General features: G+C 36.1%; 1 protein-coding gene and 1 pseudogene across 9 annotated transcripts in view; one reads left to right on the top strand and one right to left on the bottom strand.

Moving 5' to 3' along the window:
- CCDC88A (coiled-coil and HOOK domain protein 88A) overlaps positions 1–26,823 on the top strand; it is a 189,428-nt gene that overhangs the window by 46,082 nt on the left and 116,523 nt on the right. For all 9 annotated transcript variants that reach the window (XM_077134249.1, XM_077134245.1, XM_077134247.1 and 6 more), the window contains 3 exons: positions 1,103–1,186; positions 1,903–2,043; positions 11,227–11,399. In XM_077134249.1, coding sequence (XP_076990364.1) covers positions 1,103–1,186; positions 1,903–2,043; positions 11,227–11,399 — 398 coding nt within the window. The remainder of the gene's footprint in view (positions 1–1,102; positions 1,187–1,902; positions 2,044–11,226; positions 11,400–26,823) is intronic.
- On the bottom strand, positions 14,890–16,290 carry LOC143660839 (glyceraldehyde-3-phosphate dehydrogenase-like; annotated as a pseudogene).

Below are 26,823 nucleotides of genomic sequence, written 5' to 3'. Positions count from 1 at the left end.
TCTGCACTGAGGGAAATGTGTTTAGTTGTATGGCAATAGAAATACAGTGTTATGTTTGTTATAATACATGTGTAGAGTATAAAATAAAGCCTTGCTAAGTTTCTTTTAATGATCAAAGAGCCAATTTTTCTTTTTGTGAGTATATTGTCTTCACTAGAGGCTCAATAATTGGCCCAGGAGATGCAACTGAGCTGGACAAGGCTGTGCTGTTTTGTATGCACTTCTCATGTGGTAGCGCAGGATTACAGTTCTACTAGCAGTTAGTTGGATTGCAGTATAACTTCAGAGATGTAGGAATAGAGATTAAGATTCGTAGTAAACTGACTGGAGAGAAAAAATTAGGCTTGTATTTTGATATATTTAATTTATATGAAGCTTTCAAGAAAAGTTACACAATAAAGAATCGCTGCCTTTATTCCACTTGGTACATGTGTACTTGTATATACATTCTTAAATTTTGTCTTCAGTAACTTGATGTTATGTCAGAAACAAATCAAATATTTATTGTGTTACCTTATAAATGTTGAACTGGCTCACAAGAGTAGATTTATTTTATTAAGATTAATAGGGTGAAGATGTAAGAATGAATTGTAAGCTTGAAGTAAAAATTGCTTTAATTTTTTTTTCCCAAGAAGAAAGGCTGTGTTGTTTGGTAATAGCCAGAGACTAACTGAACATTTTGGCTGTGTTCCGAATTCTGCCACTGACTCACTGTGTTTTTTGGCAAGTAACTGCTCCTCCTGAAACAAGTTCTTGATTCTTTACTTCTCTATTTGGGAAGTTAGCATAATAATATTGTATTAACCTCAGATGGGTTATGTAATGGTTTCCTGCTTTAGAACTTTCCAATGTAAAATTTATGTGGATTTTCGATGTCTTTTTAAAACAAATATTTCTAAATTGTTATCTCTTTATTAGGTAAGAGTATGAGATAGACCATTCAAATGCAAAGCAAAACAAGACCCTTACTTTTATTGTTCAAAAAACAGTTTTCTAGCCAGATGAGTTTTTACTTAAAAAAATTTTTTTTTTTTTACTTTTAAAAATTTTAAAGACAATAAACCTACAAGGTGTGAATGATCATTTTATTCATTTATTGTAGTGTCAGAAAAAAGAAGAATTTATTGAAAGAATTCAAGGTTTAGATTTTGATACAAAAGCAGCAGTTGCCGCACATATTCAAGAGGTAATAACCTATATACTCTTTTCTGAACTTTTTAAAAATGCACTTGTATTAAACTTGTGGTTTGTTTGTGTATCTCCCCAGAAAAGTAGCTATGGGATGATTTTGCTGTTTATTGTTAAAATTAGAGCAAAATATCAGAATCAGAGCACAAAATGGAAAGCATAAAATAAGTATTTCATTTATATGTAACGTCCATTCTTTTAAAAATCTTTATTTTGGGAGTTCTTTTCTCCTGAGGTTCTGTGACAGTGTCATGTTCAAAATCTACAAAGACTTAGCTTTTCAAGTATAAAAATGCATTAACATGTTGCTCAATGGTAGAATGCTCAGCTTCCATACCAAAGACCTGGTTTGATTCCCAGACCATGCACCCCCCCCCCAAAAAAAAAAAGAAAAAGAAAAAAATGCATTAACTTGTATCATATAAGTTAAAACCTTTCGCTTTTGAATTCAAGTACAATTTAAATAGATGTTTCCCATGGACTCTTGGTGGGAGAAGACAGGGTTTTTCCTTTGTGGATTATTTTTGGTTCTGTAAGAAGAAGTATAAGAAGAAATAAGTCATCATTCATTACATTAATTTCAAATGCTGTTCTTTAGATATATTTGCTTTTCATGTTTTTTTCATATGGAATGCTGAGCTAGTTTTATGGTAAAATGAGATAGTTTTTAAGTATGTTACTTCTTTTTTGTTTATTTTGGTTGCTTTTCTAAAGGTAACCCATAATCAAGAAAATGTGTTCGATCTGCAGTGGATGGAAGTGACTGATTTGTCTCAAGAGGACATAGAACCACTCTTGAAAAATATGGCATTGCATCTAAAAAGACTTATAGATGAGAGAGACGAACATTCAGAGGTTTGTAAATCTCTTTCAGTATATTATAAAAGTTTACTTTTTAAATAAAGAAAATAGTAATTTCATAAGATTTTCAGAATTTATATTCTGTTTTTCAGGAACAGGTAAAAGAGTACTGAGTATCTTTTTTTAGAGCACAGGAATGAGGAAAGTAGCTATAAGAGGCTTCAGATTGGTAGTAAATGAATTACAATTAGATTTTCTCCTTTCCTTTTAAATTATTATTTTGGTTTTGTATCTGTGTTTTCAAAGTCATCCCCACAGCTCTGGCAACAGTGAAACTGAAAATATATTGATTTAAGTGGAAAAATCATTGCCTTGGAGCATAAGAATTTGCCTAAGTTTAATTTCTTAGTTTTATTGCCACATTTTGAGGCTGGAAAAAGAGGTATTAATAAAAGAAGAAAAACAGGTGTTCTGAATAAAATGTCCCATTAAAAGTCTCAAATTTTATAGTCAGTACAAGAAAATGTGATTTTTTAAAAAAGAGAATTATTATAAACTCATTTAAGATAGTAGTTTGCTTTTTAAAAAGAGTAAAATTACACCAGATTTTCTGTCTGCACTCTCTAATGCAGTTTATAATTTTAGGGGATTCTAGACATCAGTGCATATGCGGGTGAATAATATTTTGTTAACAGCAGATGAAAGTACTCTGGCATTCAGAGAAATGTATATTTGTTCCATTAACATGAAGAGACAGTTTTGAGCTTAATTGTATGATTACTCTTGGGACCAATGAAGGACGACAGAGAGGAAATTCCTTAAGATATTTTTCCTGAACAGAACATATTGCTATAGAATATACTTAGTTTTGAGGGCACTTTTCAGTTTTTCTTCTGACATTAAAAGAGAAGAAAATATGTGGAATAAACAAACATTTTAGAGTAATGATTACATTAATAAAAGAGTGAGGATAGTATTAGATCAGAAGAGGAAGAGTGAATTAAAAAAATATCCCCAGGATATACCCAACTTATGCTGAGATAGTTATATTATTTTGTTTTTAATCTGTTTTTAAAGCATATGCTATCTCCTTTTTTAGTATAGTATCTTTTCACTTCCTTAACCATTTTCTAATACATTCTTCTATTTGTATTTCACGTTATTCAATTTAAAATTAAAATATATTTTCCAACTTCTGAAGAATTACTTCTAAGTGTCCAAATTTTGGTTGCATATTTCTTGTTTTCATGGGCATGGAAAAAATGTTTGATCTTACTTATTTTCACTGTAATGAAGTTATTAATATAAAGGGAAGGGGATAATTATTTTAGAGAAATGTTGGCAAATGTGATAACTGTTTCAAAATTAAAAGTAAATGTAACACTGTGTAGAGTGATTGAGAAATCTTTTAAAATTTTTCATCCTACTGATTAAGCATAAGTTGAATCTGTTTTTCTAACAAGAAACAAAAAGTGGTCATATTCTATTTTCCCAGGTATTTGGAAGCAAGTTTTCTAGTTGATTTAAATCCAGTTCTCTTTGGTAACTATTTTTTTTTTACAGTTTGAATCACTATTAGCTAATTAGCCAAGGTAAATAAAAATAATTGTGCAAAATATTACGCAGAAATAATTATGTGAATATTATAAAACAATATAGTTCAGTTGAATTAATACAAATTCTTTTCAATTCAGCTATTACCCAGTGGTGAAATAGATCCAAATTTTATCTCTATATGACGCAGTTTTTATTGAAAGTTGTTAGTACACCTGTGTAGGCCGAACTTTCAGTTGCAAAGGACAAAGATCCCTCAGAAGAGGCGCATTTCAGTTGTCTTTTTGCAAAAGACCATGATTGGACAATTCTAACTGTGGATTTAACCCATCACTTGCAAGTTGGTGAAGATATTATTAGAAGGCATTGTGTGGAGGTACTCTATAACTATAAAGGTGACCACTTAGGAGAAGAGGCGGTTCTGCAGGTTCACAACAAAGAAGCCCTTGCCTCTCAGCAGCTTGTACTGACAGGGCAAAAGCTGGCTTATGCGCTCCTTCATACCTAGACAAAAGAAGGAATGGAGCTACTTGCCAGACTTCCACCCAAGTCTGTACTTGGCTGAAAGCTATGGATCCCCAGGATCTCCAGAACAGTGAAGTGCAAATTGCAACAACAGCTAAACTAGTAAATGAAGTAATTAAACTTTTACCAGAAAACCATGGGCACTATATAGTCTTAAACCTTTTTGATGCTGTGGAAGCTATATCTATTCCTTTTTCATGGCATTTGTCTATTGAGTTAATAATAATAGTCTAAAATTGTGATTATAATATGAATTAGTATATGGTTATTTTACATAGTAAGAAATAGAATCTCAGGGAAGGAACGTTTTGTTTTTTTTTGAAAAATAAATATTTAAAAAATACATTACTTTTAAATTTAAGAAGTGTATAAAAAAACAAGTTCTTATAAAATTTTCTCTGTAACTTTTAGTTTTGACTGATCTTTTGTCAAAGTTTTTTTTGCTACAATCTATGAAAGATAATGTAGTCACCTTGTCTTTAATTTCTTTTCTTTTAGATTCTCAAAGCTTTGGAACAAGTATCTCTTTCGCCCTTACCTTTAACTAAAAATGAAATAGGGGATTTTAGTGGATTTAAGATCTCTTTAGTGTCATTGTTTAGAGTACCACTATATATTTCTATATATTTCGATAAATGCCTGTGAACATTTATAAAGTTTGTCAAGTCATAACATATTTTGTCTGGATATAAATGTATTGTCCAGTGTGCCGGATTTAAATAAAATTAAATCATCAGTTTCTTATTGTTAATCATTTAGGTTCTTTTCCGTTTTTAAGTATTATAATTGTGTACAAATCTTTTACAGTAATGGTACTATTTATTAAATGATTTAGATTATGTCAGGCTTTGTGCTATGAATTTAATATATACTATATTATTAAACCTGCATAATAACCCCATTTTATAACTAAAGATATTAGAGCTCAAAGAAATTAAGTTACTTGCTGGGTCTGTCTGTCTATGATGCTTGTGTTCCTAAACATTGTAATATCCTTGCCTAAATCCTTCATTGTGCTGAGCACACCTCTGATTCTTTTCCCTAATAAAGAACTCTAAAAGTAGAACTATTAGGTCATCTGAATTTTTTTCTTAGCATTGATATATCTTCTTGTGTTCATTCTTCATCATATATTAATAATCACTTGATTTTTGTAAGTTCTTTTGGTAGAGTACTTGGGGGCTATGACCTGTTAAAAAAAGTACCCAAAGACTATCTAAAACAGTTTTGAATATGTTAAGAACCAAAAGAAATACTAAATACTATAGGAATTTAAAGAAGGGAGATTTTACTTGTAACTTCTAGCAAATGCCTGGGATACAAAGGATTTGGGGGGGTGGGCGGTAAGGAGGACTTAAGAAATTAAAGTCATCTATCATTAAACCAAAATTCAATGACATTTTCAGTCTGATTTTTTTTAATGTACATAGGAGACTTTGAATGCCAGAACCATCACCATTAGAGAAAAGTCAAAAGGTCTAGCCAATCTTTAATGGAAAATACCTCTGGATACTTTTTCGGAGCAATGAGGGTGGTGGTGGAGTGTTTTTTCCTTTTTTTTTTTTAATTAGAGAAGTTGTAAGCTAGATACTTCTAACTCTTGGTGCATGTTTTCTTTTCTATCTCTCTTTTTTAAAAATGTTTTGATGCCCATAGTTTTGTGCTCTGTTGGCATCTGGAAGCTTTTGATATCACTTTGCTATTACTTATTAAGTTCAAGTGTAGTATCTTCTGTACTTTTCTTGAGTTTCCCATCTTGTAATCACTTAGTTGGATTTTTTTTTTTTCTGATTGGCACAAATGTTTATTTTAGAGGGAACTTGGATATTTTTGAGCACCTCTTTCTTTGGTTGTACTATGCTATGTAAGATGAGAAACACAAAAGAGATGTAAGAAAGATTATATCTAGTTTAACATTATTTGCCCGTGAAAAATATGAGCTAAATTTAAGTGCTGATTATTCGTGCATATGAAACAAATATACTTATTGAATATTTACTCTGTACCAGCTACTATCTTACTGGAGATACTGCAGTGAAAACAAACCAAAAAAAGGACAAAATTCTCTGCCCTAATGGAACTCGTATTCTAATGTTTCATATTACATATACATTCTGAATGATTCAGTGGGAGTTAAGAGTGAGGAGAACAACATTGGTAGTAAAAGTATAGAGGTGAAAGTAAATACAGTAAATTCTGGGAAATGGATTTCTAAATATTGATGGAGAAGGATCTTACAACTCTACTTATTGAACTAATTTACGATTACTTACCTCAAATGATCGTTTAGCATTCTGTCAGTTCTGTATTAGTTCCCTAATAAATTCAGTTTTCTGTTTTCCAAAATTGATAATATCTCTTTACTCTTCTTAAAATCCTCAGTCTCCTTTCCTACTTCACTTTCAACCTAGTACCTTTGTCTCACATTTCAGAGAAAATAGATGCCACTAGAAAAGAATCTCCTTTTACTTTTTCTTTCTTTCTTTCACTACCATATACACCTGTGTAGCTGAATTTCCCATACTAATACAAGGAGAAAATATCTGTAACTATTTGTGGCCAACTATAACTTCATGTCTACAGGTTTCCCTTCTCACTTCATCACCCCTTTCGCCCTCCCTACTAGGTCATTTCCGTTGAGGAAAATATGCCTCAATATCTCCCATCTTAAAAATTATTTCCTGACCACATGATTCATGCATATGGTCATTTCTCTGTCCCCAATCTTGATCTCAGCATTTAATCCAATTGACTCCTCCCTCAAGTTCTTTATTTTTGAGGCTTCTAAGCTTGATTTTCCTTCTCTTTCATTTCTAACAGTCTGTCTTCTTTTTGTCTAGCAAGACTCTAGAGTGTCATAAGAGAATCTTTTCTCTTTGTTATCTATATTCTCAAGGAGTTCTCATGCAGACATGAGAACTTTAAGTACCATCTTTATGCTATTGAGTCAATTATCTCTCCAGCTTGGATTGTTCCTCTGTGCACCAGTCTTGTATATCCAACAACCATTTCAACATTAACATTTAAATGTCTAAAACATTTTAAGCTAATGTGACCTGAATAGAATTATTGATTTCCCACTATTCTTCCAAATCTCACCTCTGATGCTTGCCCATCTCAGTAAATGGTGTCATTTTCCATCCTGTTGCTTGGGATGGTGACAGTCTTTAATTCTTTCTATCAGACCCTGTATCCAAACCCACCCAACCCATGAAGAGGTTGTATCAGGTCTGCCTCATCTCTTGGCACATCCCTGTTCCCAGTATTACTTCCTTAATGCAATAGCCAGAGAGTCCTTCTAAAACGTATATGAGATATCATTTTCTTAAAAGTTCTCCAAAGACTTTCTATGGCCTCTGTTTTCCTCTTCTGCCTACTCTTCATCTCTATTGACTTTTCTTTCCCCAGAACTTTCCTACCTCATTCTTATTTCAGGTCTTTGCACTTGTTACTTCTTAGTTTGAAATGCTAATCCCTCAGATCTTTGCATGCCTGATGCAAAAGTCTCAACTTAATTTCACCACCTAAGGTAAGCCTTTTCTGACCACCCTACCTAAACCATTCCCCCAATCAAATTGTCCCACTTTTCTCTTTTCAGTATCATTTACCGATATGTGAAAATTTTATTTATTTGCATATTAGCTTTTTTCTTCCTTTAGCATATAAGCTCCCTAGGAGCAGGGATTTTGACTTGGTCACCAATATATCCCCAATACCTAAGAAAGTGGTTTATAAATTATGAGTGCTCAATAAATACCAAATAAATACACACTGCAAAGGAAGAGTTTATTCTTTCTAGATTATGACTCAAATTAGGAATTCACTGTTTTAGTGCTTGAAAGCATTATACTATGGGATGCTGCTTCAAAAACAATTTGATACAATGTTATTTGGGAAAGACTAGCCTAAAACAAGCTCAATTAATGCTAGTTTGCATATTTATAGAGAACACATGATGTCTTCAGAAGTAAGAAAGCAAAGAAATTTAATTGAGTTTAATTATTTTTGGGTGTTTTACCTCATAGTTTTACAAGTTAGAAATCATTTTTACAACTGTATTACATCATTAAAGATGAAGGATGTGTATTTAAAATGCAATTAAATTGTATGTGCACCACTAATATAAAAAGAAAGAATCAGCTTTCCTAACAGTATACCACTGAGTACTTGGAATTCGAGATAAAATTTCTGGTGACTGCTATATCTCAAATTATTGTGAAGGGGGATGAACTATAAGGAAAACTGTCAAATGACTCAAAACGTTGCTCTAGATGAATTTTTATGAATATTGTTTCATGACATGAAAAAGTTTCTAAATATATTTTGTGTAGTATATTTAAGAATACATTTTAACTAATTTATTTGTTAAATTAATATATAATTATATTACTATAATTATATATAATTAATATAAGTAGACAGTTGACTATTTGTGTCTAAATATCTGAAAATTGGATAACACTTTTATTTTAATTTCCTTGTTAAGAACATAGGTTTACCTTATTTTCAGTCATCTGTAGTATTTTTGGACTGAGTAGATGATTAATTGGGTAAATATGGCAACTTACACAAAGTTTTGAAAGTCAAGCTAAGAAATTTAAATCTCATGTAGTAGAAAGTATAGAGTTATTAAAGAATTTTTAGCCAAAAACTGATATAAATGATGTTTAAGAAAGATAAATCTGATAGTGGTAGGCAGAATTGACTAAAAGTAAGAGAGTCAACTAGACACCTGTTAACAGTATTGAAATTGTGAATAATGAAAATCTGGGCTCAGGAAGGGAGTACAAGAGATGTTAAAAGGCAAGATTAAAGATAATTGGGACAGTAACAAAGTACACAGATAACAGTTGACTTCAAGGAGGTGGAATCTGGGCAGTTATGGAGATTGGTAACACAAGTGACTGAGACAGGTAGGTTGGTATGGGAATACTGGGTAGGTGGTTTTGATGAAGTATTACCCATGGACCTAAGCCACCCTTTAAGAAGTAGCAGTAAAAGAGAAAGAAATAGAAGGTTAGAAAAAGGGGAATGTAATTTTTTTTCCAACATAGTGAATATTTGTGTGTACAAATTTGTGAGATCATTTCCAAGGTAAGGAACATTGGTGAGATCAAGAAGATCTCATATAGTAGAAAATACAAGGGAAAATACCAATAGAGAAATTGAAAATGTTAGAGGAGTAAGGAATATATATTGGAAAGAAGGAATGCGCAAAAATGGATGAGTTAATCCGAAGTAGGTTTGTTTCTTGGGCTATTTGGGGGAGAGGTCATTTCTTGAAAGTGGAGGCATAAGTAGAAGGAAAGGTATATATTTAAGCAAGTCATTATAGGGAAATTTACTAGGAAATCAGTATGATTTCAATAAAAGAATTGATGGGCACTAGAAAGAGCTTTATTGAAAGTGAATGTCAAGACCTGTAGGAAGTCTGTGTAATTTAAAAATTTTTCTCTTAGAGCTTTTTATCATCTTGGAGAGGAAACAGAGAAAACTGGTGGTTGTTAAGGAAATTTATATTTGTTAAGTATTTTCATCTCTATGTTTCTTAGTTTCTTCATGATTATGAAAATATAATACCTGTATTATGGCTATTATAACTATAATACAAATATAATAACTATTGAAATTATAGCATTAAATGAGATTGTGTTAGAAAAGCCCCTAGCTAGGGGGTTTGTAAATGTTAGATCCATTTTTTCTGCTAAGGAGCGAACCATAGTCAGAATGACATTGTGGCATTAAATTAAAAGTAAGGGTGGCATTGAAAGGGCTGATTGTGGTTTCAGGTTGAATAGGAACTCTAAAGTAGCCAGGAATAATCTGTTTGAGTGAAAAGGGGAGGCATGGGTAAAAATATTTCGATTAGTATGGTTACATGGAAGTAATTATAGTAAAGGAGGCATGACACCGGAAAGGAGTACCATTGCTGGAGAGTCCTGTATGTATTGAATATGGAGTGAAGGTGGGAAGGAACTGGGAAGTCATGTTCTGTGGCTTATCAACATGAATACTGAAATCTTCCAACAGGCAGGCAGACAAGGCAGACCTTGATACAGGTGCTGAAATATACCCCCCAAAATAAACAAATGAATCTTGGATTGTTTAAAAGAAAAAAAGGAATGATTCAGTGCGGGCAGTAGAAAACTTGGTGTTGAGAAATAGGGAGAAAGTGATGATTTTTTTGTTCCCAAGATGGTAACATGACCTATTTTGTCAGGAATAGTAGGACATTTGAATTTCCTATAGAAAGTCATTTGTTTCCTTGAGAAATTTGAAAGAAAAACAGAAATTTAGAGTAAGAGAATTTTCAAATAAAGAAAAGGAAAAGTGGGAGAATGGAGGAATATTATTGGTGAAGTACTTTTCTGTTATATAGCACTTAAAATTTAGACGTAGGAAAGGAGAAAGAGGCTTGTGTCTCATGAAAGATTGCTGGAGAAAGGTATAAAGGAGGATTTGAGATGGGAATCAGATTGGAAGTATTCTAATGTTGTAGGGAAAAGAGGATAGGATATGGAGTCAAGAGACTGGCCTCGAGTCTTGGCATTCCTTTCAACAAGATGTGTAATCATGGACAAATCAATCCTTCTGTAAAATTAAGATATTGGACTACATCTTAAGATCTCTGTTGAGTCCCTCTGAGGTCCCTATTTATATTTCTAGAGTAGTAGTGTCCAGTACTGCCATGATGGAAATTTACATTTCTTTGTTGACCAGTGCTGTAATTACTAGATGCCTGCAACTACTGAGCACTTGAAATGTGACTAGTTGGACTAAGGAACTGAATTTTTTAACTTTTTAAAATTGTAATTGAATAGCCACTTCTGCTAATGGTTCCCCTATAGCACAATGGCACAACTAATGGCTCTCACAGGTAGCACAGTTCTAGACAAACCATTCTTCTGATACAAGTAAGATAAGATTGGTTTCTTTCCCGTGTCAACAAATGTTAGGTAATAAATAGTATATCCATGAACTGTTAAATGAAACCTTAAAAAATGAGAGCTAAGTGTGGCAAAGATAAGTTTTTTTAACCAATAAATTTTTTTTTGTATTATGGAATATACTTGATCCAGTGAGTAATGATGCTGTGTTTAGTTCTCTAATATGTAAATACTGAAAGTGATTTTGTATTTCTTTCTATATGTTACTTAGACTATTGTAGAACTTTCTGAAGAACGGGATGGTCTTCATTTTCTACCCCATGCCTCTTCATCTGCGCAGTCACCCTGTGGTTCTCCAGGCATGAAGCGAACAGAAAGTCGACAACATCTATCAGTGGAACTGGCAGATGCTAAAGCCAAGATAAGAAGGCTTAGGCAAGAACTGTAAGTTGTTGATTTTCAAGACTCCTTGATTTTATATGGTCATAAAGGTAACCATATAAACAATTTTTAGGCTATGGAATATAGATCAGTGGGTCTCTTCGGCTGGACTATGTCAAAATTTTCATCAGTATTTTTCAAAAGATAAAAATAAGGAGACTGGCATAAAGTTTACCAAATGTAAAATCTTTTTAATTTAAAAGGATGCCATATATTCTGGGTTTATGTCCTTTTTATTTTTCTAGCATATAACTACCCTTTTTAAAATAAAATACTGTCCTTTCTTGGCATATTGAGGTCTCATTTTTATTTTTATATTTCTTGAAATGCAAAATTCACAGTACAGATCAGTAAACTTAGCTCTTAAAATAGTTATTTATATTATCACAAAATAAAAAACAACTAACTCTAGGTGTTTATCTTCTGCATTGAATAATTGAAATGTCTGAGTAATGTACTTATTAAAAGTAAATGTTTATATTTGGTTGGTATGATGAAATTATGTTTATTTAAATAAACTTTCAAAATTCATTACAGAAAAGTCAGTATAAGTGTCACATATGCATTCCTTGGTGAATCGTATGCATAGATATGACCAATTCCTATTGGAGATTTTTCATTTTGCTCTTAAAAAGAGCAAAGGTTTTTTTCCCTAGAATTTGAGCTTCAGAGTGCAGATTTTAAACTTTAAAACCACAATACAGGTATTGCATTTATTTAGTGATACATAGTTAAAGAAAGTGGTTGAATCTACAGGATAGAAAAAATATCATAGTCTATAGGAAAATTTGAAAACAAACAAAAAAAAGGTTTCATTTTTGAATGTCTGAATTATTGCATGTCTACTGAAGTGAACACGCCCAGGATATTCTATAAACAGCTGCACCAGGAAAATTAGGGAAGAGATTGCTGTTATTAGTTTGACTGACAGTTAATGGATAGCCTAAACAGTGAACACTAGTTTGTTCCATATAATTTAGCACAATCTTCTCCCGTCTTTAGATAAAGCATGCAATTAGAACTGCGGTGATGGCTGTGAATTCATTTAACATTTGCACTATATTAAAGTGGAATTTTAAAATAAAATTTACTTGCCCACAGACTGTATTAAAATTCTGAGCAACTTAATGAGATTGATAAAATTTGGTCCCACACATGTTGATTAGAAAATGTAAATGGTTATTTTTAATGAGTAAATAATATGCCAGATGTAGGAAGTATTCCCAGTAACTAACATTTCATCAAATACTACCTTATATCTTTGTTGTTAGAAAATGTGTTCCTTTATGGATTTCTTCCATTAACACTTGTTTAAACTGTTTTTATCGGGACACATCCTTACTAAAGGAAATGAATCGTGGAATTTGTAGGGGACAAATAGTCCAGATTGCCTTTTACCCAATGGAAACCACCATAAGTAATTATAATGAAAGCAATGCAAATTAACCAATAACCTACTCATTTATGGGTGGTACATTGTAATAAAATTGCTTTCATTTTATAATGTCAAAAGTATGATTTGCCATTTTGCATGGTAGAAGAAGGAATTCCTTATAAATTTCACTTTTACTGTAGTAGTTAACAGTATCAAGGCTATAATAAATCTCTCTGCCTCCACGGATTCCATGGTTTGAAAGAATTTTTCTCTTATACAAATGAATAACTATTGATTCTTTTAAAAAACAAATAACAGCTTTGTTGAGCTATAATTCACATAACATGTCATCCTTTTAATGTGTAAAAGTTTAGTCATTTTTATTATGTTCACAGCTTTGCAACCACTACTATCACCATTTTCTATTTTAAGAACAATTTCATCACCTCAGTAAGAAACACCATACCTATTAATGGTTGTTCCTCATTCTCCGTGCCCCCAGCTCCTGGCAACCACTAATCTACTTTCTGTTTTATGAATTTGCCTATTTGGATATTTCATATAAATGGAATCATACAATATGTGGCATTTGGGGACAGGCTTCTTTCACTTAGCATGTTTTCGCAGTTCATCTCTGCGTGTATCAGGACTTAATTTCTTTGTATGACTGAATAATATTCTATTACCACATCTTGATTATCCAGTCATTAATTGATAGACATTTGGGTTGTTTCCACTTTTGGACTCTTATGAATAATGTTGCTATTCAGGTACAAGTTTTATCTGGAAGTATGTTTTCACTTTTCTTAGTTACGTACCAAGGAGTGGAATTGCTGGGTCAGATAGTAACTCTATTTTAACCTTTTGAGAAACTGCCAAAAACTGATTTCCATAGTAGACATTCCATTTTACATTTCCACTAGCCGTGCACAAAAATTCTGATTTTTCCACATCCTTGCCAAAACTTGTTATTGTCCATCTTTTTTTTTATAGCCATCTTAGTGGCTGTGAAGGGGTCTCTCAATTTGATTTGCATTTCCTTCATCACTAATGAAGTTGAGCATCTTTTCTTGTGCTTGTTGGCTATTTCTGTGTCTTTGGAGATATGTCCATTCAGCTCCTTTGCCTGTTTTTCAACTGGGTTGCCTTTTTTAGTATTGGGTTGTGGTAGAAAAACTTTTTTTGTTGTTTGTTTATAACATGCGTTTTTCTTTTTTATTAATTTTTAAATTTTTAAAAAATATAACAACAAACCAATCATTCTTAACATATGATCATTCCATTCTACATATATAATCAGTAATTCACAATATCATCACATAGTTGCACATTCATGATTTCTTAGAACATTTGCATCAATTCAGAAAAAGAAATAAAAAGAAAACAGTAAAAAAGTTCATACATACCATACTTCTTACCCCTCCCTTTCATTGATCACTAGCATTTCAATCTACTAAATTTATTTCAACATTTGTTCCCCCTGTTATTTATTTTTATTCCGTATGTTTTACTCGTCTGTGGTAGAACCACTTTTTAAGAAATAAATGAAGTAAAGTGAAACCGATGTGTAATAAAGGTCTGTATAAGCTACAGTTGAGACACAAAGGAATTATGAGTGTTTTTGATGTGGGGGAGGAAAAAGACTGATATTAGGAAAGATTTTATAGAGCTAGTCACATTTCAGCTGATTTTTACCATTAACTAGATTGAAAAGATTCATTTGGGTATTCTAAGCAGAAAAATTAGTGTGTACAATGAAGTTCTGTAGAAACAGGAAGAGCATGATAAAAAATGAAGTTGAAAATGACACATATAAGTTCATGTGTACAGTACATAGAAAATTAAACTTTAAACAGTGGGGACCACTTGAAGAATTTCTGAGTTTAAGAGAGTATCAAGATCAGATTTATGTGGTTTTATTTTAGCTGAGTGTACATTATAGATGGTACATGACAAGGTAGGGCTCTTGGCACCTCCCCTTTTTCAGGCTCTGGGATGGAAGCTAGGGAGGATGAGTGATTCTCAGTAGTGGGGGATCGTTGGGGCTAGGACTCTCTAGTAGCTGACAGCCTCTCTCTTCCTCTCATGGTGTCACTGGGGCTGGTGGTCCAGGGACTCTTACTCATTGGAACCTATGTAGACCATAAGGTCCACCACCCTTTTGCTGTAGCAAAATTCATTGTCATACCAGGAAATGAGTTTAACAAAGTGGCCATTGAGGGCAGTGCTAGCCCGAGCATCAAATTTGGGAAAGTGTGTGTTGTCATGGTTAGGGACAGGTGTCAACTTGGCCAAGTTGTGGTACCTGTTCATCTGATTGGGCAAGCGCTGGCCTTTCTGTTGCAATGAGGACATTTCATAGGATTAGGTAATGATCATGTCAGCTACATCCACAGCTGATTCCATTTGTAATCAGCCAAAGGGGAGTGTCTTCTGCAATAAGTGATGCTAAATGCAATCATGGGAAGCCTTTTAAGGAGGACTCAGAGGAGATAGGTTGCATTCCTGCTTTGGCTGGTGAGCCTCTCCTGTGGAGTTCATCCAGGCCATCCATTGGAGTCAATCGGCTTCACAGCCTGCCCTGTAGATTTTGGACTCTGCGTTCCTACGGTCACGTGAGACACTTTCATAAATTTTATATTTGCAAGTGTTCCCTGTTGATTCTGTTTCTCTAATACAGGTGTCAAGTCAAAACTGCAGGAGACAATCTATCCTCAGTATAGCCCAGGATGCCCTTTAGGGGGGCCCTCTGATGCCTGCTTCACCACCTCTTTGATGTAATCATACTTCTGTGTTTTCTCCATTTGGCAGGTCAGATCCATGACAGACACATTGGTACAGAATGTGGTAGACCATACCAGTGAGCTTCCCATTTAACTCTGGGATGACCTTGCCCTCCACCTTGGCAGCATCAGTAGATACAGGGATGATAGTTTGGGCAGCCCCATGGCCGTCATGCCACATTTTTCCAAAGGGGTCATCCATAGTCTTCTAGGTGGCAGTCATGGCATGGAAGGTGGTCATGAGTCCCTCCACAGTGCCCATTGGCCGAGGGAGGGGGGTGCCAGGCAGTTGGTCGTGCAGGAAGCATTGCTGATGATCTTGAGGGAACTGTCATATTTCTCATGGTTCATGCCCATCACAAATAGGGGGGCATCAGCTGAAGGGGCAGAGATTATGACTCTTTTGGCACCACCCTTCAAGTGAGCCCAGACTTCTCCATGGTTGTGAAGACACCAATGCACTCCACAACATATTGAGCACCAGTATCACCCCATTTGATGTTGTTGGGAACTCCCTCCTGGAAGATAGTAATGGTATACCCATTGATGATGAGCTTCCCATTCTCAACCTTGACAGTACCTTTGAACTTGCCATGGGTGGAATCATACTGTAGACCATGTAGTTGAGGTTAATGAAGTAGTCATTGATGACAACAACCTGCACTTTACCAGAGTTTATAGCAACCCTGGTAACCAGGCGTCCAATATGGCCAAATCCATTTATTCCTACTTCCATCCTCATGCCGCAGAGATGTGGCTGGCACTGCACGAAAAGATGAGGCTGTCTGTTGAGTGTGGAGGGGCAGAAAGCCCCGATTTATGTTTTTTTTTTTTTAACTTTTTTTATTGTGTAATATAACATATATACAAAGCAAAGAAATAAAAAAGCAATAATTTTTTTTTTTTTTTTTTTTTTTTTTTTTTTTTTTTAAAGGAAAGACAGAGAGAAGGAAGGAAGGATAGAAGGAAGGAAGGAAGGAAGAAAGGGAAACATTTTTAAACATTTTCTTGTTTTATTGTATTCTGTTTCTCCGTTTTTGTTACATGGGCTGGGGCCGGGAATCGAACCGAGGTCCTCCGGCATAGCAGGCAAGCACTTTGCCCGCTGAGCCACCGCGGCCCGCCCAGCAATAATTTTTTAAAGCACTCTTCAACAAGTGGTTACAGGACAGATCCCAGAGTTTGTCATAGACTACCATACAATCCTCTCATATTTTTCCTTCTAGCTACTCCAGAATATCAGAGTCTAGAGGGCTTGAGTACTTTATCATCACAATCGACTTTTTTTCCTTCTTTTTTTTGTGAAAAATAACATATATACAAAAAAGCTATAAATTTCAAACCACAGCACCACTATTAGTTGTAGGATATATTTCAGACTTTGACATAGGTTACAATTTCACACTTTTAGGTTTTTACTTTTCTAGCTGCTATAAAATACTGGAGACTAAAAGAGATACCAATTTAATGATTCAGCATTCATATTCATTTGTTAAGTCCTATCTTCTATGTATAATTCCATCATCCTCTTTGATCTTTCCATACCTCTCTTTAAGGGTGTTTGGGCGATGGCATTCTAAATTTTTTATATTGGAAGGTTCTGTCACTAATACGAGGTAGGGAGATGGAACTATATGATGTTCTGTAATGGTCCTGGTTGGGGTTTGGCATGTTATGATAGGTAGCAAGGTCTGCCTGAAGCTTGTGTAAGAGCCACCTCTAGAGTAACCTCTTGACTCTATTTGAACCTCTCTGCCACTGATACTTTATTAGTTACACTTCTTTCCCCCCTTTTGGTCAGGATGTAGTTGTTGATCCCACAGTGCCAGGTCTGGATTCATCCCTGGGAGTCATCTCCCACATCACCTGGGAGACTTTCACCCCTGGACGCCAGGTGCAGCATAGGGGGGATAGCAATGATTTCATTTGTAGAGTTGGGTTTAGAGAGACTAAGGCCACATCTGAGCAACCACAGAGGTCCTCCAGAAGTAACTCTTAGGCATGCCTATAGGTAGTCTAAGCTTCTCTGCTACCTACATAAGCTTCACAAGAGTAAGCCTCACGATCGAGGGCATGGCCTATTGATTTGGAGATCTCTAAAGTTTGATGCAATATCAGGGGATTCCCTGATCGTGAGGTTTAATAGTTCCATATTCTTCCTCCCTCAGGGGACTTTGCCAATACTTTTTGATTATCTGCTTAATATACTGTAGAGTGTTTCTAGGCATTACAATAATCTATATAGGATTAAAGCACCTCTTTCTTATTCTATGCTTCCTGTGTTTCATTTGTTTAAATGAGCTATACAGATAGGTTGAATTAGCTTGTGCACTATAGAAAATTTCAGTTCCAGATCAATAAAGCTTTCTTCCATTGACCTCAATGAATATGTGTGGTCCTAAAATATAGACACTGTCTTCCTTACCCCTGTATTATGAATTACTTTAACCCCAACCTGTTTGGCTTCATTCTTATTTCTAAATATCAGGTTACATATATAAAACAGCCTCTCAAAATCCAGAAATAATAATTACCACTCCGGACTTAATGTGTCTGCTGTAAAAGCTTACAATCTAGGCCCCTTTTTTCTTACAAGCATTTTCTAAAGGTGACCATACCATTGTTTTTTTTTTGTTTCTGGCTTATTTTGTCTCACCAAATGTCCAGCATGCTCATTCACATCGTTGTATGCCTCACGACATTGTTCCTTTTTGTAGCAGCACAACCTTCGTTCATAAGTATACGCCAACGTTTACCAATCTACTTCTCCATCAGTGCATCCTTCAGCCACCTGCATTCATCGGACATCATGTAGAAGGCCCAAAGTCAACAGTCCATCCACATTCTCAATTTTAGATAATTTCATTGTTTCCAAGAGACAGAAAACCAATAAATACACCCTCGCCAAACAGGAAATCTAAACCTCCTCTTAACTCTTGTCCCTCACCCCATTATTTACCTCTGTTGTTGCTGTGGTAGTGCTGATGGTTTCCTTTGGAACTTAGCTTGTAGCATGCAATGGCAGTTTTCCACCTGTACCTTAGACTTAAATGCTCTTTATACAAGAATCTTATTTTTGAAGTAATTCTTACAGGAACTCATTCATATTTCTAGTGTGAATCTGGGACACATAGGTCTGTACAACCCCTTTCAATCTTGTTCATCTTCAATATGATAATATTACTTCTAGACCCACTAGAGAATCACCTTTGCTTCTGTCTATTCCCTTACATTGGAATTCAACCTTATTAGCTAACGGTTCACCCATCTCTAGCTTCTGTGTATCTCTAAGTCCCCTATATTCTGTATTAAAAGCCTCTGATTAATCATGCCTTTATGCTGGTCATGAAAATAGACTCATACAGTATCTATCCTTTTGTGTCTGGTTAATTTCATTCAGTATTATGTCTTCAAGGCTCCTTCATCTTGTCATGTGCTTTAGGATGTCATTTTGTTTTACTGCTGCAGAATATTCCGTTGTATGTATACACTACATTTTGTTGATCCACTCGTCTGTTGATGGGCATTTGATTTGTTTCCATCTTTTGGCAGTTGTGAATAATGCTGCTATGAACATTGGTGTGCAAATGTCTGTTTGTGTCGTTGCTTTCAGTTCTTCTGGGTATATGCCAAGTAGTGCTATTGCTGGGTCATAGGGCAACTCCGTATTTAGTTTCCTGTGGAACGACCAAACAGTCTTCCATAGTTGCTGCCCCATTATACATTACCACCAGCAGTGCATAAGTGTCCCAGTTTCTCCACATCCTCTCTAACGCTTATAGTTTCCTGTTTGTTCAATACCAGCCGTTCTTATAGGTGTGAGGTGGTATCTCATTGTAGTCTTGATCTGCATTTCCTTTATAGCTAGTGAAAATGAGCATCTCTTTATGTGCTTTTGAGCCTTCTGTATTTGCGCCTCAGAAAAGTGCCTGTTCATATCTTTAGCCCATTTAATAATTGGGTTGTTTGTTCTTTTGCTGTTGAGTTGTATGATTTCTTTGTATATACAGGAAATGAAACCTTTGTCTCATATGTGATTTCCAAATATTTTCTCCCATTGAGTTGGCTGCCTCTTCAACTTTTTGATGAAGACTTTTGAGGTGCAGAAGCATTTGATTTTGAGGAGTTCCCATTTTCTCTTTTTTCTTTTGTTGCTTGTGCTTTGGGTATAAAGTTTAGAAAGCTACCTCCTAATACTAGGTCTTGAAGATGTTTCCCTACATTTTCTTCTAGAAGCTTTATGGTGCTAGTTCTTATATTTAGGTGTTTGATGCATTTTGAATTAATTTTTGTATAGGGTATAAGATAGGGGTCCTCTTTCATTCTCTTGGCTATTGATTTCCTGTTCTTCCATGCCCAATTATTGGAAAGATTATTTTATCGTAGTTCAGAGGATTTGGGGACCTTGTCAAAAATCATTTGACCATAGATTTGGTGGTCTGTTTCTGCATTCTCGATTTGATTCCATTGGTCAGTGCTTCTGTCTTTGTGCCAGCACCATGCTGTTTTCACCACTGTGGCTTTGTAATAGGTTTTAAAGTCAGGGAGTGTTAATCCTCCCACTTTGTTCTTCTTTTTTAGGATGGCTTTAGCTATTCGGTGTCTCTTTCCCTTCTGATGAATTTGGTAGTTAACTTTTCCAAATCTTCAAGGTAGGTTGTTGGAATTTTGACTGGTACTGTGTTGAATCTGTAGATCAACATGGGGAGAATTGACATCTTAACTATATTTAGCCTTCTTATCCATGAGCAGGGAATGTCTTTCCACCTACTTCGTTTCCATCCTTTCACTTTCAATGTATTTGTGTCCTTATGTCTAAGATGATTCTTTTGTAAGCAGCATATAGCTGGATTATGTTTCTTAATCCATTCTGCCACTCCGTATCTTTTAATTTCTAAGTTTAGTCTGTTAACATTCAAAGTTATTACTGAAAAGGTGTTTCTTTATTTCACCATCTTATCTTTTTTTATTTTTCAGATCTATAGGTTCTTTTCCCTCTTTCTCTTTGTGTTATTTAAATTACCCTTAATGGTAGTCTTCAATTCTGTGCCCTCCTCCAAACCTCCCTCTCCTGTCTTTTTATTTCAGCTGGCAGAACTCCTTTTAGTATTTCTTGTAGGGCCAGTCTCTGTTGACAAGTTCTTTCAGGACTTCTTTGTTTGTGAAAACTTTAATCTCTCCCTCCATTTTGCAGGAAAGTTTGGCTGGGTACAGTATTCTTGGCTGAAAGTCTTTTTCAGAGTCTTGAACCACTGACTTCTCGCCTCCAGGGTGCTAGTTGAGTAGTCTGAACTCAGTCTTATTTGGTTTCCCTTGTATGTAGTAGATTGTTTTTCTCTTGCCGGTTTCAGAATTTTCTGCTTCTCTTCAACCTTTGACAGACTGATTAGTATGTACCTTGGGAAGGCCTATTTGAATTTATTCTGTTTGGAGTTCTTTGGGCTTTTTTGACTTGTATATTTATGTCCTTTATGAGGATTGAGAAGTTTTCCCCTGTTACATCCTCATCTACTCATCCTTGCCCTTTACTCCTTTCTTCTCCTCCTGGGACACCAATGATTCTTACATTTGTGCACACTTTGTTTTGTCTGTCATTTCCCTGAGTTCCCATTGAAGTTTTTCCAGCTTTTTTTGCCATTTGATCTTTTGAGTCTTCGAACTCAATTATCCTGTTCTCTATATCACTTATTCTTTGTTCTGTCTCTTCAAATCTGGTGTTGTGTGCCTTTAGTATATTTTTTATTTGGTTAATAGAGTCTTTAATCTCTCATTTCCACTATTTTTCTATTTATTCTTTCAAATTCCTCTTTGTGCTCTTCTGCTGTCTTCTTGATCTCCTTTTTATCATTTGCTGTCCCACTTATTTTATTAAATAGAGTTGAATGAACATCTTTGAGTAGTTGTTCCAATGCCTGTGTCTCCTCTGGTGTTTTAATTTGATCTTTAGGCAGCACTATATCTGTCTACATTGTAATATGCTTAGTCATCTTCTGCTATCTTTGTGGCATATAAATGTCTTGATTGATTTACTTTGGAGTTGATTTCTTTCAGTAGTCTTAAGGCCTTGTGATGGTTATACAGCAGGGAGCAGGGTAAAGGCTGAAGCACTCAGTATGGCGATTTGTTTCAGGGCAGGTATGGGCGCAGGTTGGGGATGTTACGCTGATGCTTGTGAACGTGGGTGCCCAGTGGCCAGGGAGGATGCTGCTGTGCATGCAGGTATTCTGGTCTGGGGGTCATAACCCTGGTGTGCACTGGTCTAAGGCACAGGGCCCTTTGTGCGCATGCATAGAGCTGTGGCAGCAGATTGGCATTATGCCTTCATGGATTGGAGGCAGCTGTGACGTGGCTGTGCAGGTCGGCTCTTTCTCAGAGGTACTAAGTGTGGCTGAGGGCTTTGCGCATGCGTGTTTCTAGCCTGCTGTAAAGTGCGGTTCCCAGAGCTAAATGAGGTGATTGGGAGCCCTTGCGCATGCGCGGGCCTGGGAATGCTCTAAAGGGAGTGGGGGGGGGGGTGAGACTTTGCGACACTATGGGTGGCGGGGGGTTGGGGGTGGCACAAGGGTAGCCTAGGTATGGAGGTTAGTATACGCAACCTTTATGCGCTGGCAATAGTCTTCAGGGAAGCAGGAGAGGGAAGTAGCGCTTGAGAGGTGTGCAGGAAAGGTGGGTTGGGCTGCATTTGGGTGGGAGGGGGCCAGGTGCGTGCACGGGGGTTGGTGGGGTGAGGGCACCTGGAACACAGGGAATTGGAGCTGGTGAACGGGGTTCAGGTGTGTGGGGTTTTGGGTGAGTCACCAGTCATGGTGCTGTACTGTTGAGGGTACCGCATCGGAGGATTGCAGCCTGGCTTACTTCCTAGTCCCACATTCCCATCTGTGCTATTCCATGGGCTCTGTGGCTCCGTGTTTCGGCGCCAGGCTCCAGCTTTCTGCTTCTCGGTTCCTCAGCCTCTGTAACCAGGGCTGCCACATGGTGCAGAAGGCTCTCCCAGGTCAGTCACACTCCCAGATTGTCACCTCAGTTGCACTCCTGTCCCTTCTCTAATTTTTCCATAGAGCAGGGCTAATCTCTAGCTACTCTGGTTGGCCATCTTTCCAGAAGTCCCCTGATTTATGTTTTAGTAAAGAAATACTAGCTTAATGGCTGACTCTTAGTGGATGCTCTGTGAAAAGTGATTGAAAAATAAATAATTATGATGGTAGTGTGAAAATGGATTAAAGTGTTGTCTGGAAAAGAAACGATGTGGACCCGGTCAAAACCTATAACAATGCGAGAACAGAGAGGAGGTCAGGGAAAAAGAGTCTTTGGTGTAATTCCTAGCATCCTATAGTCGATGTCTTTGTGGGTCGTGATGCCATTCATTTAGACAGAGAATATAGAAAAGAAGAATAAGATTGAGATAAAATGTAAGCTTACTTTATGACATTTAGTTTGAGGTACCTTTGGGAACACCTGGATGGAGATGGTCATTGGGTTATTTGTCTGGTCTAGGTTGCAGAATAGAGACTTGAGATCACTAACATGCTTATACAGGATAATATGCAGCATACAAATAGTAACCAAAACTTTGGAGTGGCTAAAATTGCCCCAGAAGAGCATGAAGTATGAGAAAGATACAATTGAAGAACACAAACATTAAAAAGGTGTTTGAGTGATTAAGGATACTACTGCCTTTGGGAACAGATACCACTACTTACTAGCCATGTTATTCAGTTTCCTCATCCATAAAATGAGGCTTATCATAATATATGCCCTAGGGATATAGTATATGATCAAGCACATGAGCTTTAGAGACATTCTCTCTAAGAGTGAATCCTGGCTCACCATTATATAATGAGTGACCTTGGCCACTTAATCTCTCTAAGTCTGTTCAGTTTCTTAACCTATTGGAATAATAATTGTGCCTACCTTAGGGTTGTGTGAAGTAAATAAGAAAAGCATTTAGAAGAGTGCCTAGTGCGTAAGTGCTCAGTAAACCTGAGCTATCACAAGAGACCTTTTTGCAGAGGTCTCTTGTGATGATCAAGTGCTTTGCAAAGTATAAACTGCTTAGAAATCCTTGGCGCAGATAGTAAGAGTTTGATAATTGTTAGCCATAATATGATCAGAAAACATGAAGCCAGCAAAAGAGCCACAGAATTAATATTTATAGATGTAGAAAACATAGAGTATAAGAGTCATGGAAGCCAAAGAGAGAATATGAAGAGGAAGAATGGAATTAATAGTATTAAATTCTTCAAAAAGATCCAAAAATAATCCATTGGATTTGGCAATGAAGAGGTAATCAACTCTATTAAATACGGTTTCATTGAGGAGATGGGGATAAATGCCATATTGCTATGGCGGAAATGATAAAATGAGTGTGAAAGGAATTGATTATTACTGAGGATGAGACTTCTTGATAATCTCTTTGGAGAAAATTTAGATTCATACCACAGACACTAAAATGAGTTCCAGGTGAATTAAAAAACTAGATACAAAATAGGAAATGATGAAAGAACCAGAAGATAATGTAGAAGAATATGTATTTGATTTCTAAGTGGGAAACAACTTTGAATAACAGCAAAATAATTATCTATAAAAGAAATAAGTGGTGTATTTGCATAAAAAATATTAAATAGGTAAAAATCCCAAAACAGTAAAATTTATAGAATCTGATACTCTGTAAAGAAATATTTACAAGAAATAGTTTATAAATCACAGAAAGTACTACATGTTAACATCTTGTAAAAGCTTATTACCAGACTTCCGGAGAAGATGGCGGCTTAGTAAGACGCGCGGGTCTTAGTTCCTCCTCCAGAAAAGCAACTAAAGAAACAGAAACAATACGAAACAGCTCCCAGAGTCACGACAGAGACCAAAAAGACAGCGTACCCCATTCTGGAACAGCTGAACGGGCAGGGAGAATCTGCTGCGGTGAGCTACCCAAGGGGCGCACGTTTTCCCGGCCGGGGCGACTGGCGACTGGGGTCCCCTCCACGCACGTGGCTCCCCGGTCTGACTGGGAACGTTGGATAGCGGGGCCCTCCCGTCACGCTTGGCGTTTCGGGCCAGCTGGGCAATTAGGACCGGCACTCCCCCAAGCCAGGGCGGCCGGCGACACCCCCCGCCCTCCACGCGCGGTTTCCCGGGCCGACTGCCGTGCAGACAGACGAGCGCCACGAGCTCCACCTACTGGGCAGGAAAAGAAAAACAGAACCCAGAGATTTCACAGAAAAACCTTTCAACCAGCTGGGTCCCACACCCAGGGAAATCTGATCAAATGCCCAGACACCAGCAGAAAATAATGGATGACGCTCGGAAAATTGAAGATATGGCCCAGTCAAAGGAACAAACCAATAGTTCAAATGAGATACAGGAGCTGAGACAACTAATGCTGAATATACGAACAGAAATGGAAAAATTCTTCAAAAACCAAATCAATAAATTGAGGGAGGACATGAAGAAGACATGGGCTGAACAAAAAGAAGAAATAGAAAATCTGAAAAAACAAATCACAGAACGTATGGGAGTGAAAGACAAAGAAGAAAAAATGGAAAAAACAATGGATACCTACAATGGTAGATCTAAAGAGACAGAAGCTACAATTAGTGAACTGAAGGATGGAACATCTGAATTCCAAAAAGAAACAGAAACCATAGGGAAAAGAATGGAAAAACTTGAGCAGGGGATCAGGGAACTGAATGACAATATGAAGCGCACAAATATACGTGTTGTGGGTGTCCCAGAAGGAGAAGAGAAGGGAAAAGGAGGTGAAAAACTAATGGAAGAAATTATCACTGAAAATTTCCCAACTCTTATGAAAGACCTAAATTTACAGATCCAAGAAGTGCAGCGCACCCCAAAGAGAATAGACCCAAATAGGCGTTCTCCAAGACACTTACTAGTTAGAATGTCAGAGGTCAAAGAGAAAGAGAGGATCTTGAAAGCAGCAAGAGAAAAACAATCTGTCACATACAAGGGAAACCCAATAAGACTATGTGTAGATTTCTCAGCAGAAACCATGGAAGCTAGAAGACAGTGGGATGATATATTTAAATTACTAAAAGAGAAAAACTGCCAAGACTCCTATATCCAGCAAAATTGTCCTTCAAAAATGAAGGAGAAATTAGAACATTTATAGACAAAAAGTCACTGAGAGAATTTGTGACCAAGAGACCAACTCTGCAAGAAATACTAAAGGGAGCATTAGAGTCAGATACGAAAAGACAGAAGAGAGAGGTATGGAGTAAAGTGTAGAAAGAAGGAAAATCAGATATGATATATATAATACAAAAGCCAAAATGGTAGAGGAAAATATTATCCAAACAGTAATAATACTAAAAGTTAATGGACTGAATTTCCCAATCAAAAGACATAGAATGGCAGAATGGATTACGACCCAGCAATACCACTGCTAGGTATCTACTCAAGGGACTTAAGGGCAAAGACACAGACGGACATTTGCACACCAGTGTTTATAGCAGCATTATCTACAATTGCAAAGAGATGGAAACAGCCAAAATGTTCATCAACAGACGAGTGGCTAAACAAACTGTGGCATATACCTACGATGGAATATTATGCAGCTTTAAGACAGACTAAACTTATGAAGCATGTAATAACATGGATGGACCTAGAGAACATTATGCTGAGTGAGTCTAGCCCAAAACTGAAGGACAAATACTGTAAGGTCCCACTGATGTGAACCGATATTTGAGAATCAGCTTGGAATATATCATTGGTAACAGAGACCAGCAGGAGTTAGAAACAGGGTAAGATAATGGGTAATTGGAGCTGAAGGGATACAGACTGTGCAACAGGACTAGATACAAAAACTCAAAAATGGACAGCACAATAATACCTAAGTGTAATGTAACTATGTTGGAACACTGAATGAAGCTGCACCTGAAATATGGTTTTTTGTTTGTTTGTTTGTGTGTTTGTATCTTTTGTTTTTGTTTTTTTTTCTTTTTCCTTTATATATATATATATATATTATTAGTATTATCATTTTAATTCTCTTCTCTATATTAACATTCTATATTTTTTTCTGCTGTTTTGCTAGTTCTTTTCCTAAATCGATGCAAATGTACTAAGAAATGATGATCATACATCTATGTGATGATACTAAGAATTACTGAGTGCATTCGTAGAATGGAATGATTTCTAAATGTTGTGTTAATTTCTTTTCTTTTTTTTGATTAATAAAAAAATTTAAAAAAAAAAAAAAGCTTATTACCAATATAAAAAAACTTTTCCCATTCTGCCCTCCCCCCAGTCCCTG

Source organism: Tamandua tetradactyla, chromosome 17 (genome assembly GCF_023851605.1).
Source record: "Tamandua tetradactyla isolate mTamTet1 chromosome 17, mTamTet1.pri, whole genome shotgun sequence".
NCBI lineage: Eukaryota > Metazoa > Chordata > Mammalia > Pilosa > Myrmecophagidae > Tamandua > Tamandua tetradactyla.
This window is presented reverse-complemented; position numbering and strand designations above follow the sequence as displayed.